Genomic DNA, 20,604 nt, shown 5'->3' with positions numbered 1-20,604 from the left:
CTGACGTTTACAACTGTGTACAATAGCTAGTTTCAGTTCATAACTCAGTTTACCTAAATAATCTCCTGTTCACTGGCACTAGTTAGTGTGTTCTCCTATAGAAGTTTTGGCACTATACTTGTGATCCGTTACAAACTTACACACTGTGGCCTTGGTGGCTATACAACAAAACAATAAGTGGAACTGTGTGCTTCCTTTAATTGATACATTTAGGCAATTAAGCTCTTGTATGAGCTCTATTTATGCACACTTAAAACTGCAGTTGCCATATGTTCAGTTCTAATTTTAAAATCCAAACAGCCATCAGTCGATGTGTTGTTCTTTGTGAGCATCTTTTAGTATAATGACGTTTGGTATCCTTAACAGACTTGTTAGAATTAGGAAAAATAAAGATTTTGAATGTTCTACTGCGGACACCTCATTCAAGATGCCTGTTTCTGTTTCATCTGTCATGTCAAAGGAGCACAACTTCCCCACTGTCACAGTAGTGTACATTATGACTGCATTTAAGGTTGCATGCAGTCCATGTTTCATGCGATGAACCTAAATAAAAATTAGGTCCCAAAAAGAAAGAAAGAAAAAAAAAAAAAAAAAAAAAAACACCAAAAAACCCACACTCCCTACAGCACACTGCTCTTCTGGTCCTACATGCACATAGTCTGTGCACTATTAACACTCAAACCAGGTCACTAAAGTCACTAAAATGATTTCAGTGGACCTTGGACAGACGCACATTGCATTGGTGTTTCTCTGTTTCGAGGTGGCTTAACTGTGCTGTGTTGCAATGAAAAGTCTATGCCTAGAGGCAGCCTCCCCTCTGATTTCCAAGTCAGCCCCATTTTTCTTCTCCCAGAAAGCCAGGCTGCCTAATCAGGGCTGGGTATTCACATTTCTTCCCAGTTACATTGCAAAGCATGGAGCCTGCAGCACCTATGCTATAGCTCTCTGCCACATTTGAAAGAGTTGCTTGCTGTATAACTTCAATCCATCCTTCAGGTCCTAGTATTCATCAAAACAAGAACATTTTCCAAGCAGGGGAAATACGGCTACATCTGAAGGCTAAGAGGTAGGAAACACCAACTGTGAGGAGGGAGGCAACCTTTGGAATGTGTGTCACACCATTACAGCTGATTGGAGCTGCCCCAGCTTTTCACAAATCCCTATGGGAGTAATGGAGGAACTCACCAAAATTTCAGGAGGTTAGCAGATATCAAGGCTCCTTGATGACACCTCTCCCCTGGCACAACAGATACAAAATGGTGAGTCTTCACCAGAAGCTTGCCATTTGATGATCCCCTAAGACTCAGTTAGAAAAGAAAGCTGTTTTCCCATTCCTCGGGATACCCATAGTCCTCCTGCTCTCCTGCTACAGCCTGGATGCACCTCTCAGTCCTGTGATGAGCCCCATCTCACACTTTACTTTTGCACATGAAGACTTTAACCCTGGGTTAAATATGTTCACCAGATGAGAGCTGTGGATTTTGTTTCACTTCTGCTCCCAGGAAAGAGAGGTTGTAGCCAAAAGCAGGCAGTATTGTAGGGTTGGTTTTACAATTACTGTTGATGACAAGCCAATTTCTCTCCCTTGATGTCTGCTGCATGTGATAATGCAATGTTTCCTCAAACATCATGTCATAAACTAGCAAAGGTGAGCAACTGGCGAGGCGGAAAAAGTGAGGAGAAGAGACAGTAAATAAAGTCATCAAATATTATTTATTAGCAAATGGGCTTTTTTGACATGTGATTTTGATGTTATTATTTCCTTTGCCTTCTGATAAAATACATCCAGCTGTAACATACAAACTCTACAGTTGGCTAATATAATGCTTTTATGCATGCCAGCAGCTTCCTTCAGTTATACTAGCTGGAAAGAAATACAAACGAAAAGCCCACCTAGCACAGTGAGGAAAGCAAAAGCATTGCTAGAACAGGGAAACAGAATCATTAAACCCAATATTAATCCCACACGTGGTGTTAACTTGGGCAGATCTTCCAGAAGCTCAGTTTGGCTAACCCTACAATTCCAAGACAAATACTTCAATGTGTTATGGAGCTTAAGCGGAGCCCATCCTCAGACAATCACATGCTGAATACAGAAACAACAGAGAAACGTATGTGTTAAGCAAAGACAAACAAAAACTTCAGCAATACAACTAGGCTCAATGATTTTTGGCAGGTGATGCAGAGTCTGAGTTCACCTATTTCTTTCTGGTAAAACAGCTTGTTTTCCTTAGGTAGGCATCCTAGCAGACTGAAAAACAAAAAAAACCCCCACAACTTCAGTGAAAGCCAGGGATCGCTGTAGCCCAAAGCATGGTTGTGAAGCTTAACAGTTAACTGGATTACCTCAATATGGAGACCTTTTGGCTTTCACTGTCATCACCAGCTGTTCTTGGCAGGCTGGCACAGCTGAACAGTGCTATCAGTGCTACCAATAGGCTAAGTATTGAATTGCTGATTCAAAGAGAAGCAAGAGTTGAAAGAGATCAAAACTGAACAATCTAGATTTGTAGGCAGACCTGTATGAGTGGCTAACAACTCTGTACAGCTATCAGGGGATACACATCAGGGGTGTCTTGCATCTCCAGTTAACACTCCGCACATCTGCTGTCTCTAGCATCAAACTGAAGTTTGATGCTTCAGTCACTTCAATAATTCTGTTTCCACTCCTCCACATGCTTCTCTTTGAGAGAGATTATGATTTTATGATGAAGACAATTCAGTGCTGGCCCAGTGCATAGCTCAATTTGCTTTGAGAATGTTTTTCTTTCAAACAAGGCCCTGACTACAGGCTCCAGCTGCCTGCACAGCCCTTCCAACTCTTGCAAATCCCCATTCTCTTTAACCAAGGTGCTCCCTCTTCTAATGGCTGCTGCAGTTAAGAATTCCAAAATCAGTGACTTCAGCATGGATTGGAGGACCAGCACTCGTGTTACCACTATTGAAACACAGAACCAAAAATTCAGCACTAACTTCACTCCTCTCCAGAAAAACAAAACCAATCCTTGCTTTCTTTTTAAAAAATGTTTTTAACAAGAGGCTCTAGCTACCTCTCAGGTAACAAAAGGATATGCAGATTAGCACATACATAGGTTTTTCTCTTGCTTATAACCAAACAAGGGATAACTGCCACCAGCTTCCTCACTGCTATTTGTTCCTCGCAGTGACAACGCACTGCCCCTGATAAGTATTCAGCCACAGCATGTCTGCTCTGAAAAACAAAGCTGCTCTCCCACCTCCACTGTAACTGATTTCAGGAGGTTTACACCTCCGTCTAAACATCTGTGGATACAATTCCACCCCCACATGCTCACACTCCATGTTTGCAAATGCAACAACTTGGGCTGAAGCACAACACGGTCCTGCAGTGATTTCAAGTCCCTAGACTTTATGCCCGATATACACTGTGGAATTTCCACCCTGCACACAAAATTATTCATGACAGAAACACGGAAGGACCACCTTCCCCCTCCCTCTGTGTGAATACCAATGAGAAAAATAGCAAGAGGGTTTCTTTCCTTCCCTGATCACAGAGAGAGAAAAGGAAATTTTAAAACAACATATATACGGAAGGGAGGGGAGAGTCACTGCAAAATGCTGAAGACCAGGGGTGTGAGCACTACTTATATTAACATCTTCCATCCCTGGAGCTGCAGTAATTTGCATGACATTATCTACCTGGGATGTTGCTATGGTTATCACCATACATAAGTAATTACCAGGGCAAATTGCACATACGGCGCACAGATTCCTGCTGTCAGAAGCAAAGGATTTTTTTATACTCTTGAAAATGTAAATGTTTGGGAAAAAAACAACACTAACAACAATTCCTGATAAGAGGAAAAAGTTTAAGGCTTCTCCCACATGGTCTAAAATGATCGTTAACCATGCTTATTGGTAACAGTACCTTGAGGCACAGCTCAGACTGTTCCTAAGTGAGATGGACACTGCACAGACTCAGTAGAAAAATCAACAGAGCTCATAAAAATAGTAGAAATGGTAACCAGAAGCAGCAATAGTAACAGCACTAGTAACCAGAAATTAATCAGTAGAAATACTAGAAAATCGTTGCCTGAAGAGTTTACAGTGCAATTAGATGAGACCAGTAGAGGACAATAGAAGTAGGATATCCCACAGAACAAACGAGGTTGCCAGCATCGTGGCATTGCCATGATCAATTTGGGTAGATGTCACTTAATTCCAGATCATACAAAATAAACCAGGTATCAGCTCATTCTGAAATAATGCTGCAATTACATTGCCAGTAAAATACAGCACTGCTGCATGCAGTCTCTTGGTGTCAATGGAAAATTTTCAGCAGCATCGATGAGTGTGTTCTGTGGCCTTTGGAAAGTAAAAAGTTTTAACAAACAGTTCTGCTGCTGTGATCTGAGTTCATGCAAAGCACATTAGGCTAACTGGGATGTAAAGCACGGATCTGTAAAACACAAAATAAGTTTCTCTAATTTAATCTGAGGTGACACACATCGTTGAGTCGTATCTATCCAAACCAATCACATGTTCTGTGTACAGAGGAATACCATAATTTGGTTACTATGAATTCACAGGGAGCAGTGGAGTTGAGGGAAAAAAAATAAATAAATAAATGTATTTTCATTTTCTAGCTTCTCAGAAAAACATGTTCTTCTTTTGCTTGCCTTAGAAAAAGCATGTTTCTCCCAGACATTTACCTTCATCTCCTATTAATATTAGCAGAATTGTCATCAAAAAATTACCATGCTCTCCAACTGAGCTACAGATTAAACTTTTCAGAGCTGAAATAATCTCTGCTCCTGGATCTAGCCTCTCACAGCTCTCAGTGGGAAACTGGGCATCCTACCACTCCAGCCCTGTCAGTGGCAGTACTTCCCCACACTCACCCACAGAAAGTTAAGCTTATTTGTGTTCCAGATTCCAGCCCCAGCATGCCATCATTCCCTAATAACAAAGTGCCACCATGAATGCCTGGACTGCTGGGTTAAATCCACTGTCTCATTTCTTCAGGCTGCCTCACGGGACGGTCAAACACAGCCACACAGGATGCTGAGATGTGTTTGATCAGACGATAAGAAAACCACTAACCGTTTCAGAACTTCAACCTATTTACTTTGGGATCTCCAAGTAAATGGGGCCAAGTGCCATCAGGCACCACGTACGAACAGGAAATAAACTGATTTTGCAAGGGCAGAAGTAAAAGGTATCAGCTCTGGCAATCAGCCAGGATGAGAGTGTCTTTGCATGACTGTTAGCAGAGCTACACAGGCCACAAAAAATTAGATCAGGTAGAAGATTTGAAGCAATTTTGGAGACTGGCTCTTTAACTGAAGATGTATTTGCACTCTATGAGCTATTAGGTACTCCATCACTCTTACTTCTATCAGTCTTTAGGCTTGAGTTGGATTCTAGTTTTAGTGCAGACTTTAAATGTCAGTAAGAATATACAGTGCTCTTTTCTTTGAAAGCTACATTCTGATGCCATCAAGTATAACGACTGTTTTACTAGTCAAGAATCAAAAATGATATGGAGAGATGATGTGCTTTGAGAAGAGGATTGCTACTGAAAGCATAGGAACAGGTATTAGCCAGCAGGCAGACAGAAAACATGGCATGCCCTTGGGCTCATCACATGGCCTGAGGAAAGGCACTACTAGCAATGCCCAGAAATACTGACCAAAGATGTCAGCATGCCCTTATCAGGGCAAATGCAGACTGAAGATAGGATATAGAACAAGTCATCTTTGTCTTATCTGAGTAAACGGACCCATAGGACATGCACGCTGTGGCTCTGAGTACAATTCAACAGTTTGTTGAAAGTGAATATATCAGTGAAAGTAAATATGTGAAGAGTGAAATGTAAGATGGAAAAAGTGAGATAAATATTGTTAGATTCAGGGGAAAAGTGTTATAAACAGCAAGCTAAGCTCTTTGATTTGCACTGCTTTCCAGCCCATAAAACCCTAATATCTGCCAGTGTTTCATTAAAAGATTATAAACTACCCAGCATGCCTGCTGCTGCATAAATAAATTGCTAAAAACACATTTTCAGTGTTGCAGACCTTGTATTCAAAGAAACCCAATGTGCATAAAACTCAGCCACGTGACTGAAAGTAGTGTGGATCACAAAAATAACCCCTTAAACGCTAACCATAATTAATGTTGATCATTCAGCAGTGGTCAGTTTCTCTGAGCAGACATGCTCATAGTGACACTTTTAACACAAAAAAATGCCAGTATCCCAGGGAGAATTACTCAAAGAAAAGTGTTACAACTTAAGACTGCAAAAGAAAGCTTCTACAATGTTGTGAATCGTGTAAAATTGACAGAAGGAACAACTTTTCAAAGAGGACTGAGAGTTTCAGGTGTTTGATGATGTCATGAGAGCCCTACAGCAAAATCAAAGTTAAACTGAGCAGTACAAACACCTGGGAACAGCAAGGCTGAGAGGATCTGTATAATCAATGAATATTAAGAGGCTATAATTACAAAATAAACAAGAGAGTTTGTCAAAGCAGATAACAATAACAAAAAGAAAATAGACAGAAAGCTTACCCCTATCCTGGACTCACTCACAAAACTCCAACAGTGCAGATCTCCAGAAGAGCTCCTTCCCTACTGGTAGCCAGCTCTTAAATAGGTCTAGGAGCACATTGCCTTCACCTGTGCTCCTCTGGCTGACTCATGGCTCACCTCAGATGGTCAATCAGAGGTTCAGGCTGTGACAGCAGCAAGACGCACCTGCTACCCTTGCAGGTGGCTTACCTCTTGACTAGCACCATGCGGATCAAGAAGGTAAAAATTCAGTACCTCAAGGACAGAATTACTGCAAGATTGGAAAGGGGAGCCACATCTGAATCATTGTACAAGTCTGAAATGCCAGAAGATGTTAATGACGACTATTTGTTTTTCTTGCACCAAGCAAATACCTGTTAAACAATACACATGTTGCATCTCGCTGGCTCTATAAACCCAAACAGTTTCAGTTACTCCAGCGCAAAGCCTCTGCTTGTACAATCTTGAGCCACTCAACTGTAATTTAAGGAAAAAGCTATTTATTTTTTTATTTTTATTTTTTTAATGCTGAATGATGAGCAGTTTTCAGGATCCCAACTTTGTTTCTGTTACAGGGGTGGTGGCACTGGTGTGATTAGTGTCTCCTAGGACAGTGCTGGCAACCTTGTTTCTTCTACTACATATTGTTGGGGTATTAATTAGGTGTTACACGAAGTTACAAGCTATGCTTGTTTACTTACTTTACTGTTGCTTGTCTCAAAAAGCAAATTATCCTATTTTTGTCCTTTCCAAACCACGGTAGGGATGACAGCAGGACTCACAAGCCTAACACATGGGATGGCCAAACTGTAGAGACTGAGAAACAGAAAGGAGAGGGGCTTTAACATTTAAGCGAGCTGCTGCTTTGTGCCGGCTCGTTCGTGTATCAAGAGAGCAAGCTGAGAACGCGCTGTGACTTCTCCAATTTGCTTCCCCGAGTTCTCTCGGCGAACTTTAAAGCAGGAAAAAAGACAAGGCAACCACCGGCCGCTTCCCAAGCGTAAAAGCAAACTTCGATGAGCCCGCTGCAGCTGTCAGGCAGGCACAGGTGGGCAAGGAGCAGGGGACAGACCCCCGAGCTTAGCAGGAGCAGCCCCGCGGCCTCGGTCCCGGAGGAAGGACGGCGGACCGCCCCGAGCCCCGCAGCTCCGCCCGAACCGCCCTGCAGACGTGGCGCCGCCGGGCCGGGCCGCGCTGGCGGGCGGCCGCTGCCCAATCGCGAGCGGCGGAGCGGCGGGGGAGGAGCGGGGCCGGGCGCGATGAGCGGCGGCGGGCCGCGGCGCGGTGCTGGCGGCGGGATGGAGGGCGTCCGGCGCCCGCGGGGAATGGGCGGCGGGGGACGGCGGTGCCCGGCGGCTCTGCTGCTGGCGCTGCCGCTGCTGGCGCTGCCGGGCGGGCTGGGCAAGCCGACGGCGTGGCAGGAGCGGGCGCGGCCCGGAGCGGCGCAGCAGCACGAGGACGCGCCGGGATTCCGGTACGACCACGAGGCCTTCCTGGGCAAGGAGGAGGCGCGGAGCTTCGACCAGCTCAGCCCGGAGGAGAGTCAGGAGCGGCTGGGGTGAGCGGCGGCCCGGGAGGCGGAAGCGGGGCGGGGGGGAGGGGGCGGCGCGCGGGGGGCTGCGGGGCTGCTGCGTAAAGAAGTGCGGAACGGCTGCCTCGCTTCTGTATCCCTTCTCTCCCTTCGCTCTGCCGTTCCCGTGAATCAAGCTGAAGCCGTTTCTTCTCTTGCCTTCATCACAATTCTTCTATTTCCCAGGCCGCCGTTAAACCAACTCCCTGCAACTTCTCTGCGCGGGACAATTTGCTCCGTCTTGTTCTTACTTCCATGCATCAGTTGCCTTAATTTACTGCTTCTCTGTCCTTTACGTCTGCGAGAAGGCACGTTGCTAATTAGAACAAAGTTTCACAGTAGTTACAAAAAGATCTTTGCAATCAGTAATCAGAGAATAGTCAAAAAAATAGTCAAGTTCTGTACTATGAGTGTGGTGAGGTGCTGGAGCAGCTGCCTAGAGAGGCTGTGGATGCCCCATCCATCCCTGGAGGTGTTCAAGGCCAGGTTGATCCCTGGGCAGCCTGGGCTGGTAGGAGATGTGGAGGTTGATGGCCCTGCATGTGGCAGGGGGTTGGAGATCCATGATCCCTGAGGTCCCTTCCAGCCCTGGCCATCCTATGATTCTGTGAAAATGTCTGTACGTTCTCACTAAGAGGAGTTGTGCCCTTCCACAGGGAGCGGTACTGAAGCATGGTTTGTCTGTCTGATGCCACCATAATGGTGCTGTTGGCTCAGCGTAACCTCCTGCTCCTTGTGCAAGCTGTCAGCTATTGACCTGCATCTCAATAAGCAAAGCCATGAAGCACAAATGACCAGTTTAATCCAGATTGTTTGAAAAGCGAGCAAAAGAAACCATCTCAGCATACACGTTTGTGACTTACATAGAGCATGTCACTAAACAAGGGCATGGGTTACTTAAATTAGGCCTTCATTTTTCCAGCTGGGGGTGTGAACCATGTGCAAGTGGTGAATGTTCACAGGACTCACCCCAGCCTAGCATCGATCTGCTGGAAAGCCGCAGAAGGAACTGCAGGGGTCCGCAAAACCCAACACTTTTGTCCTTGTGGCCTCTGCTAAGATATGTGCTTGTATTGTAGTTGTTTTCCTAGTCTAAGTCCATCGTAGCCTCTGCTTGCAGCCTGTGAGCAGATTCCCCCCCAAGTCAGTAGACACAATCTACAAGCCATCCGAGATAGTTTGTTCAGTAACTTTGAGAGCGCAGGTTCCATTTTGATTATTCATAGCAATATTGAATAATGAATAGAGAAACTGTAAGATAATCTTCAAAACGCAAGAAAGCCTCCGTCAGTGGGACAGCTTTCTGCATTTTGGGCATTACATTTTAGAGGAAAATCAGGACCAGGTAACAATAATGAAGTTGGACTGACACCTGGTTTGTTTTTCTGCCCACCCTTAACAGATACCGCTCTCTTTTTACAGGAAGATTGTGGATAGAATAGATGAAAACAAAGATGGCTATCTCACAACAGAGGAGCTGAAAAACTGGATTAAACGGGTACAGAAACGCTACATCTATGAAAACGTCGCTAAGGTTTGGAAAGACTATGATACAAACAAGGACAATAAAATCACCTGGGAAGAGTACAAACAAGCCACCTACGGTTATTATCTAGGTGAGACACCATCAGATTATATGCTCAATGATAGCTGAGGTTATGAGGCACCTTGTAGCCAAGCTGACTTTGGTATCACAGTCAGGGCTTTGGGAAATTGCCTAAAGATGCTCAGAGGTTGAAAGCTTCTTGTGTCTTTATTGTGACCATTTCCATGTGGGTCACCACTACAGAGAATGTTTTGTAGAGGGCTTTATTGAGTGTACTGACAAAGCTGAATTAAAGTCTCCTGACTCCAGTTAGAAATGTGTTATTTTTTAACATTAAAAATGGTGCTTACATTCAAAAACACAATTAAGGAATGTTTGTTAATTGAATCTCACTTAAATTTGTGTGAGTGTAAATGGTAAAAACTTTGGCTGGGTATAAGCTGTAAATATACATATAGCTTATCTTTGCTATAACAGTGCTGAGAGATCAACAAATGGATATTAATTGGCCATGGGTGCATTTATACTGGAAATGAGAAGACAGTGTCTTAATGCCATATATGCAGTTTCTGGAGCAATAGCAAGCAATCATAAATAGAAGGTTTGATTGCTTTTTCAAACCAAGGAGTTGTGTACATCGTACTGATTCCTAAAACGAATAAAACTTCTGTAAATGAAATCTACTCTGAAGACTTGCTGAGCAAAACTTATGAAAGCAGATTAAAAAAATTCATTTACCAAGTATACTATGTGATGCTGCAAAAGCAGGCTGGATGTGGCTCTGGGCAGCCTGATCTAGTGGCTGGTAACCCTGCCCATGGCAGGGGGGGTGCAACTAGGTGATCATCATGGTCCTTTTCAACGCAGGCTATTCTGTGATTCTATGAAAAGCCTGGATTCCAAGAGGAGACTTAGTTGGCCATTAACCTATACTATTAAGTCACCTATAAAATCGAAGAGTTTGACTCTACAGTTCCCTAGGAAAGAGAAATTCCAGTTTAACACAGCAGCTATTCTAGCAATAAGCCTTTGTATTTCTAGACTCAGTGTATATATCAGTATATTAGGAGAATTTGTTGTTCCTTGTGAAATGCACTATCACGTAATTTTGTGATTGTCTTGATTAATTGGCAGAAAAACCAGAAGAATTCCAAGATGCAACAGATAGGCACAGTTTTAAAAAAATGCTGCCCAGAGACGAAAGGCGATTCAAAACTGCAGATCTGGATGGAGACTCAGCTGCCACTCGTGAAGAATTCACTGCTTTCCTTCACCCAGAGGAATTTGAGCACATGAAAAACATCGTTGTCTTAGTAAGCAGTGCAAAACCAATGACGCTATTTTTACTTCGCTTAATGGCCAACTGGGGAACTGAAAGGGATAAATTCTTGAAATTTACTTGATTTAGAGCTTTCAGTACAAGGAAGACCGAACAAGAGCACTTAGACAGCTCTTAAATTGAAGCCATTTTGGTATGGATGTGTACCAAAATAAAGGAAAAAGTATGCTGATGTGAGGCTGTCAAAAACAAAGTGTTCAATACTGACTTGTAATTGCACTTAGCTTAAAACATCAGCGTGATGTCCAGGTCAGGGCTGGAGTGCAGAATGACTCGAGGAGGGGAATAGCCAGAATTCTGTTTTCTCTTGATTACTTCAGTGCAAAACTATTTTCCAGGAAACGTTAGAAGACATAGACAAAAATGAGGATGGCTTTGTGGATCAGGATGAGTACATTGGTAAGCCTTGAAGTTTGTTTCTTACAAAGTGTCCATTTGTCCGTCTTCTCTCAAAGCTGCAACAAAGAGGAATGTTTCTGTGCTCCCAAGTTGCCTGTTTTTACTAAGTAGTCTAGATTATTCAGGAGGTAAACCCACCTAGTTCTAAAAGGATTTTTTGCAGCAATGTCTTTGTTTCTCCTAGAAATACAAGACATTGCATTAAGAATGAACCTTAGAGAAGTGAGATTCAGGGTTCTCAAAAAACTGTGATGTGAAAAACAACTCTAAGTGACAGAGAACAGAATTGGAAACATTAACAGCAGATCAGTCACCGTTAATTTACACAAACTTGAGTCACTCTGTGCAGTTAGCTGCTGTCTTGTGCTTAGACATGAAAACAGAATGGACTAGAGATCAGCTATACATAACACCTTTTACCCTTTTGAATAATTCTGCTGATTCCAAAAGCTAACCTCTCCCTTTTCACTCACTTTGATGGGTTTTAAATCAAGGAAGTAGTACCAGGAAAGCTATAAAGATCACTTCTCATGTAATCAGGAACAGTATACACATGTTAATTAATGGCAGGGGGTTTCTTTGCCTTGTAAATTATATTTAGCCTCAGAATGTGAGTGCTATTCATTTATGACTGAAATAACAGGGCAGCATAATTTCCACAGTAATTTCAGTTCATTCAGTGACATTACCTACATATAATTATAAGGTAATTGTCAACATTTGTTACCATTGCAAATGCTGTTTTTTTCTGTCTCTGGGATAGAAAGCATAGAATGTTCTAGTCACAATCACCCCACATTGGCAAGGATGATAAAAATCAAATTGACAGGACGTCAGGCGCATCGAATAAACAATATAATTTGCTCTTTAAAAATGTGAAAGTGAATGTGTTGTCTGAAGTTTTCTTTATGAGTTGAGGAAAATTGTTTAAAATATTCCTACATCCCTTTTTCAGATACAATTGCGTTTTGGTTTTGATCAAGCTGGGGTTAAAAAACAGCCAAATCACTTCTTTGATTAGGAACAATAAAAAAAAGCCCACAGAATGCAGTCTCTGGATCAGGTATTTGATGGGGAAACCTGCTGAAGGTTGCAGAGCAATTCCTCCCTCTTCCCTCCTTCCTTCTTGCCTCTTGTTTTGACTTTTACAAAATTAGTTTTAGATTTTATAAAAGCAGCAAAGCAGAATATCTCTAGTCACGTAAAGCACAGAGGACTGAATTGTCACCCTGCATGAACAGGTACTGAGCCTTTCAGGGATATTTTGAACAGTTCTACCAATAGAGAGGCCTCAGCCTAGTGTATATGCTTCCACTGTAGGGTAAGGGGAGACTATTCTTACATTTCAGGTCAGCATTTACATATACAAATGCCAGTGAGCCTGACCTTAAGACCAACCCTGTGGGATGCACTTTTCCATACCGTACCCCTGAAAACCAAATGCCACAAGTCACAGTAGTACTATCGACAGAGCAAGCTTCAATAGAAAAATCAAAGGCATGAGAAATAAGCACCCCAAATGAGCAGGCACCAATTGATTGGCCACAGAGACCAGAAGGATAAAGCAAACACACTTGTGCTTCCTGAAGGATTTTTGCAACTATTGTGATTTGGAAGGCCTGTGCTGTAAAAGAACAGATGTAAATCAATACTAGCTCTTACTAGTCACTGGTACTCTCCAAACCCTATTTCTATAGATAGCAGCTGCCACTGTGGCATTTTCCTACCACGACCCATAGCAACAACATGTAATGGAATATTGGTGGGAAGCTTCAACCTCTACTGCCGTACCACCAGCATCTGTCTCTGACATCATGGGCCAACATCATAAAACAGGAGGCATTAGTTTCAGAGCAGCCCTTGTAAAATATATAATAAACATTCTAATTTTTAATATGTTCCTTAAAGTGTTAAAAAAGAAGAACAAAGAGAAAAGACGAGTGAGATATTTTACCTTGTTTTTTGAGTTGGACATGCCTGCCTTAACCACTCTGCTGGCTGGAGTCTGATTTTATCCATGAAGATGTTTGCTGGCAGGGACAAGATAAAATTGCTAAGTCCCTTTCTACGTGACTAAGCCCAGTCTGGAGTCTCTGATTGCTATTTAGTAATAGTTTTCCTGAGGAACACTGCAAACATCACTAGTTGGTATATAATTTTCAAGTTAAGTATGACTTGAGTGAGACTTTGATTCCCTTTCCAGCTGATATGTTTGCAAATGAAGAGGGAGGACCAGAGCCTGACTGGGTGACCACAGAGCGTGAGCAGTTTGCAGATTTCCGTGACCTCAACAAGGATGGAAAGATGGACAAAGAGGAGATTCAGCACTGGATTCTCCCACAGGACTACGATCATGCACTTGCTGAAGCCAGGCATTTGGTCTATGAATCTGATGTCGATAAGGTACGCAGAGTTCCAATGTATTTTAGGGAAAACTAATGTTAAGGGTTGGGATTTTCTTGTTTGGTTGTTGTTGGGTTGGTTCTTTTTAAACATAGAGTCAGACAGCAAGAGGTGATTCCTGGTAACTGTCATTATTAGTGCTCTGTGCTTAAAGTTTTAGAGGCTAGATACTATCTAGGAGGTGTTTCTGTAATCATACACACATTCACTTCATTTAACATGAGAGACTAGTGGTTCTGTGGATCCCAGATGGTGATCATCTGAGGTGTAATGCCAGCAAAGTTGGATCCTGAAAAACCCAAACGCTTACACAGAGCAGCTTAAATTTCTAACAAGCAACTGTCTTGAACCAAATACACAGAGGATTTTTATTGTTAGGAAGGCAAAACCAAACCACGTGAAAAACTATGTACCAGGTAACTCAGACTGTTTGGTAGTGAGTTAATTACAAGTTAGTTTCAATTAGCAGTTGACCCAACTGAAGCCAGAGGGACTTCAGTGGGGTCGAAAAGCTCACTCACAGCTGCAATGACTCCTGAATCTTAAGACTGGTTTCTTTGAAGAACTTTCTGTGTCCCCGGGCTCTCGTAAGTCTGTGTGGTATCTTCTACTTAGCTTTGAAAATGTCCTTAAAGAGGTTTTCTTTTCTTCCCACCAGGATCAAAAACTAACAAAAGAGGAGGTTTTAGACAACTGGAATATGTTTGTTGGAAGTCAAGCTACTAATTATGGGGAAGACCTCACAAGAAACCATGATGAACTATGATATAAGTATACCAAGCAGCATGCCACAGGCCTTTTCTCCATTTTACTGAATCTACCATGTCCATCCCCTTTTTGGGGAGGATGGACAAGGGACACACACAAAACTGAATGACTTGCATATATTTTTAACATGGCAGTTTATTACCTCAGAAACTACGTAGAAATAGGGTTGTTTTTTTTTTTTTTAACTTTCTTCACAAGGTTAAATGCTATATCTAATTATACAGTTCTGTTTTGGGGAAAAAATGGTAATGTTTCTTAGTAGGTTAGATCTGGGAAAGGCATTTACAACGTAACTCCAAGGATCTTCAATAATAACAGGTTTTCTTCAAATGCCCATTTTTATCATAGTAAAATGCAGCTACGATTAGTAAGAAAGAAACTTACTTTTTCAGTAGTCTAAGTTGTTTAGTCATCATTTCTAATAGCGTTTGAAATCATAGAATGCCTTAAGTTGGAAGGGACCTTGAAGATCATCTAGCTCTTAATTCCCTGTTGTGGGCTGATTGCCACCCACCAGATAAGGCTGCCCAAGGCCCTATCCAGCCTAGTCTTGAATGCCTCCAGGGATCAGGCACCCAGAACTTGTCTGTTCTTACAGTTTCACCCTCCTGTACAGAGGTCTGACAAGATCCACAACCTTTTTGTCCACGCTGCATTTTTCTCTCTAAGTTGGGCTGAAGGAGATACCAGCAGACCCATGGGTCATAGCTTTACAAGTGCATCGTGTGCAATTGGCCCTTCTCTCTAAGTCCCACTGCAGTGCAGAAGCAACACATGGCCCAACAGCCATGCTGGCATTCCTCAGCAAGGGTTGTGGAGTTCAGACTGACAGCTGTTCCTTCTGACAACAGAATAACGTACATTGTTTGTGTGCTGTTAGTTATGCTGTTTCCTGGAAGGAATTATGCCACATGGAGCATAATTTATCTCACACTTTTCGCGCTTTACCCAAGCCATGCTCTTGTTCACACTGTGAATGGCAGCAGCTCCATGATGGAGAAAGAATGAGACATATCACCCCTCTGGGCCTTCTGTTTTCTGTACTACAGACGGGGACAGATCATGTGGCTGAAGTTCTGGTTTGTATGTATGTACGTATAAGTAAGTGTTACTGAAGCAACTACATGGAGACAGCTTTCCTTCCAAAGAAAGGAATGAGCTTTCCACACAGGTGCTTTCTTTTTTTACTGTATAATGTGAGCAGTAACATGTATATTTTTATATACCTAACTCTGATAAGTTTGGTTGATTTTAAATATATTATGTTTAAAACAAGCACAGTAAAACCATAACTTTTTGATACCATGAAGGTGCAACAACACTAATACAGACAGACTAGCATAGAGAGATGATGTGATGCTTCTTATGCCAAGAGTTCAGCCTGCAGCACTGGCTGGTCATCTACAAACAGCAGCTGGATGTATGGCACCAACTTTTTCTTCTTTGCATCATTAAAAAAAGCTAGAAATAAGTCGAGTGTATATTTTTAGTATTGCTAGAACCTGTTCTGAATGCTAAGGTCACATAAGAACAGTGCTAAATACTTTCAGTTGAAGATAGCTCTGTATTACACACACTGGCAGGGATTACTTGCCTTTGCTAACTTTATTATTAAGCTTTTAGCATGCACCTACAACATTGCCAGCAAGGTCTCCTAAAAGTCCCTACCCCTTCTGCTAACATAGAGTAGGACAGATGTCATAAGACATAAATGGTTTTTGCTCTCCCAGTAATTCCATGTCAAAGTAATGCCTAAATGCAGTGTTACCTGAGAAGCAATAAAATTGTATCTTGGCACACATAAAAAAAATTATCCGTATGGTTTATTATTTGGGTTTGGAAAGGTTTGCTGTATTGAATAGTCCTAACAATCTTGATAACTGCTGTTTTCTAGCAGCCCTTTCGTACTAAAGTTTGAGATTTTTATATTTTAGTACAGAGATTTTATATTTTAGTCCAGAATTGCTGTGCTCTCTCTGCACTTGGATCATCTTCTGCTGTTTCAGGAAACAATACCTTAAGAGACCACAGTAAAAAAGCTTGTTTCCTGCTACTGAAACTGCAGCTCAGACTAGATAGGAAGCCAAGGGTTTTCACTGGAGCCCAAGGGAAGGTTGTTTGGTAACTCTTGTTGAAATCCAGTGGGAGCTGGGTGCTGAGACACTAAGCATCATTGCCTGCAGCTAAACATGACACTTCCAAATCCACTGCATTCTGCCCCAGCAAAAAAAAACTGCATCTGAGCTTTGACAAGCAATCACATTTTCTTCTACATTACTCAATGAATTTGGAATAAAATTAGCATCAAATGAGAGATTATATTCCTTTATTTGTTCTCAATTTCTATTAATGCTTGGAATACACTGGGTATTTTCCAGTATGAAATAATGCAAGAAGAGTGGTACTCAGAATATGCCCAGCTACGATTAAGGCAAACATGCCAGTTAAAATGAAATTCAAGCCAATCAAGTTATCAATCATTGTAAGTATAATGGAGTCACACTAAGAGCATTTTTATAAAACAGAATACAAAAACATATTTTAGAGAACATATCATTGATGTGATTTCATTCTAAAGGCAACCTCCTTCCGTAGCTCTTAGTGTTTCACTTACCAACCTTCAGCAATGCACAGTATATTTTGTGCACTAAATCTTCCTTTCAAGCTCAATGCACTGTGGAAGAGTAACTCCAAAAGAGACTAGAGCTTCTGGGTTTAAATTTAACACTATTTAAGGAAAGCAAACCTTTGCTAGGGGATATAACTGTTAACATTGTGATTTTTCAAGCCTAAGGTTTCTAATGGGGTTTGACTGTTCCAGAGATAAGATTTTTTTTTCCTAGGTAACATATTTCAAGTCATATTATGAGCAAATGTTACAAAATTTTAGTGTAATGTGAAATACTGTAATGTCAGATAGCATTATTTATCTGCTTAATATGACTAAACCCATTAATTGCTGGGAGCCATGCTTCATCCCAGCAACATGAAAATTCATTTTGTGCCTATCTTGTCAGTTATTGCCAATTTTCTTAATGAATAGTGACGTAGTGAAATTCTGTCGGGAAATGTGTTTATGTATTTCCAACTGCAGGTTCTGTGTGCTAACTTCCTGTTACACAGATCCTCCATTACCTACGTGTTTTCATTATGCCTATGCCACACCATATCAAAGGTGCATTTTTCCTCCTTATGTATCTGGAAAGCCATTATTATTGCACATGCAGTTTTAATTATTAGAATTTATAGAATGAACTAAGTGGCTAATGTGCATTGTCTTATATTTCCATTCAGTGATTCAATCGAGTTAAATCTGTCTCCCATTCCAATCGAGGTACTTTACATAACTCCCTGTGGAATGGAGAATGCAGCTCATCCTTATCCTATTACTTTTACACAAGTATCTTAAAATAGTCGCATAATGATTTACTGTCACAATACAGAAGTCAGTCTGGATCCCAGTGAACTTAACAGCAGAACCCCTTGACCCTGTGCAAAGGGACAAAGGCCTCGGCCACATAAAAGCAAGCACAGTTGCAATGGGGTGGATGATGGGACTTGAGGTTCCAAGAAATTTGATGACCATCAGCTCCCAATCCCCATCTTACCACTGAACAATAATGCTAGGATTTTAGGTTGATTCATTCTCACGTAAGGTATTCAGGGCATAAGCCTGTTTCAAGGAGGACAGTGTCTAATGGTCTGTTCAAATACATTTATCCCTTCTACTGAGTGATGATATCTCTCTTAGACAGCTGATTACCATTAGCATATGTGACCATTGGCACATGTAGCTTGTTTTGCAGGGTGGCAGAAGAGGCCACATGAAACATTTCAAAGCCAAAGATGTTGCAAAGCCTGGCATGGTCCATAGTCAAATACTTGGAACTAATAAGCTGTACCTGTCTCTAATTTAGGATGCTATGTTCCATTTAATATGCCCAGCAAGGAACACATAAACCAAAGTTACTAAGATTCAAAGAAATAAAATTAGGTTCACATTTAATTTACAGGTACTAACGAGGCCCTTCACATCCAAGTGCTGTGTAGATTCCAAACCTGATGATTTTCAAAGCAGAAGAGAAAGAAAAGGTACCACCTTTCCCATAGTGTGCAGGTATATAAGGGACTTAGATGCACGTGACACAGCAAAGGCAGCTTCCCAGCTGCATTCTATCTCTTCATAGGGTGAGATAAAATTTCTTTCCCAGACAGGAGCAATTCCTCACTATGTCTGCCACGAGAGTACAGCAATCATCAGGTATGTCTATTACTATTCCTGTTGACAACTGATGGATTTCTGTCTTCAGAACAAACGTTGGCTGTGCTTATGGCAGCAAAGTTCTGCAGCTCAGTTTCATCTACTGCACATTTATCATTTTCCTTGCCCAAACTAGCATTAGCACTTTCTATATAAGGCAGATGCTCAAGATTGGTGTCTACCAGTGTAAGAATTTATCGTAAAGCATCCAAATACCTGGGCAGCTAGCATTTGCAGTTTTATAATTTAAGAGTTGGCCTCACATTTGTAGTATGTGAAACCACGACATACCTGAACAGCTATATGGAGCAAGTTATGCCATGATACTAAGTCTCTATGGTAATTAAGGGTGACACATATGTTAGAAGTAACAGTGTTTCTTCATATCAACAAAAACTTAGTTATGCATCAAGACACTTCCACAATTCAGTGGGAAATAACTTTTTTTTTTAAACAGGAGTAGCCAGGCAGTCTTCAAAATGACAGTCCATAGGACCAAGGAAGGTACAAAAACTGGTGGAAAATGATACGTACAGCTTTTGGAAACATACCTTAAAACCCTCAGTGAGACTGAGGATTGATGTTACAAAAACATGAATTGATAACCTTATAGCACACGCCACATTCTCAAAATCCAGTACAGGAGTGCCCAAGGTAAGCCATCCTCAAAGATGCTGCATTGATAACCAATGTATGGCCAAGGTTTAGGTAAAACAGAGTGTTACTCAACAGCCCACTCCAGTGTGCATTGCTTTCTCCCTGCTAAGGCCACAGATGGATTCTGAGGAAGCTTGACATCAGCTCTGAAGTTGGATATGGCAAAGTATAGTTTAGTAGAAGAAACCAGAGGTAGTAGCATTCTACTCATCTGTATTCATAAACAAAAAGATTACCATTAGGATTACAGAACACTTACGGAGAAATCTGAAAAGATATAATAAACAAAGCTGGTAAAACCAAGAACGCTGAGAAAGAACATGTTGAAATACTGCCTTTAAAATCTACTTTCTTCAAGTGGAAACAAAACATTTTAAAAGACAATAATGCTCTAAAAGCTATTTAATTCACTAGCCAAATTGAACTGACCAAAATCTAATTTCTTCCTTGTCTTGTTTAGCAGATGCTTGAAAGATCAATACAGTTGTCTCTGTAGATCGGCATGAAATATTAACAGGTCTGAACATTCTGAAGCTTTTTACAACATATTCAGCCTCATTAAACATTAAGCAGGCTTGAAATATAAACATAAAGTAACTATCAGCTTCCTATCCTCCATAGGCAGAACAAAGGTAGTTCAAAAGTGGGAAGCAGGAAGAAAGCTATTACATGAATTGGGAATTCAGAGAGAAGTTAACGTAGGAAAGCTGTCAGTATAAATAGACTCAATCAGATAAATTTTACCATAAGGAAAGATAATATTCTTCTGTCTCACAGACCGCAATATGTGCTAAGGAGCAAAGAACTGTAGTATTTACAGCACAAGGAATTCATAAAAATACACCTCTGGCCACAAAAGTACCCATCTGAGGCCCAATCCTCATTTACACTTCACCCTTCATGTTTGCTATTAGACCTCCGACTCCATGGGTTCAGCGAGAAAGAACCTTGTTCACTTTGCCCTGCTTTTCATGACTGGCTGGGCAATACAAGAGAGAGGAGTTTCAGGTTCACTAAAGGGAGATGTCAGCTTTGCAAATCACTGGAAGTAACCGGACATAAACTGTCAAAATAAGTCAGCAAAACGGTGTGGTTATTGTCAGTACGTAACT

General features: G+C 41.6%; 1 protein-coding gene across 1 annotated transcript; it reads left to right on the top strand.

Moving 5' to 3' along the window:
- The first annotated feature begins 7,874 nt into the window (after nucleotides 1-7,874).
- RCN1 (reticulocalbin 1) lies at nucleotides 7,875-16,384 on the top strand. Its single transcript, XM_042837335.1, has 6 exons — nucleotides 7,875-8,107; nucleotides 9,542-9,735; nucleotides 10,800-10,978; nucleotides 11,343-11,403; nucleotides 13,607-13,806; nucleotides 14,465-16,384. The coding sequence occupies exons 1-6, from the start codon at nucleotides 7,875-7,877 to the stop codon at nucleotides 14,570-14,572; spliced, it is 975 nt and encodes a 324-aa protein (XP_042693269.1). The 3' UTR covers nucleotides 14,573-16,384.
- The last annotated feature ends 4,220 nt before the right edge of the window (nucleotides 16,385-20,604 follow it).

This window comes from Centrocercus urophasianus, unplaced genomic scaffold, assembly GCF_019232065.1.
Source record: "Centrocercus urophasianus isolate 14NV4802_14NV808 unplaced genomic scaffold, USGS_Curo_1.0 seq_7, whole genome shotgun sequence".
In the NCBI taxonomy this organism is placed as follows: domain Eukaryota; kingdom Metazoa; phylum Chordata; class Aves; order Galliformes; family Phasianidae; genus Centrocercus; species Centrocercus urophasianus.
This window is presented reverse-complemented; position numbering and strand designations above follow the sequence as displayed.

What these genes read in the sequence shown, in the direction of transcription:
- RCN1 (XM_042837335.1), top strand. Translation starts at nt 7,875, where the DNA reads ATGGGCGGCGGGGGACGGCGGTGCCCGGCGGCTCTGCTGCTGGCGCTG. An exon ending in CACCTACGGTTATTATCTAG is followed by an intron (nt 9,736 to 10,799) that starts GTGAGACACCAT and finishes ATTAATTGGCAG; the next exon opens with AAAAACCAGAAGAATTCCAA. An exon ending in TGAAAAACATCGTTGTCTTA is followed by an intron (nt 10,979 to 11,342) that starts GTAAGCAGTGCA and finishes ACTATTTTCCAG; the next exon opens with GAAACGTTAGAAGACATAGA.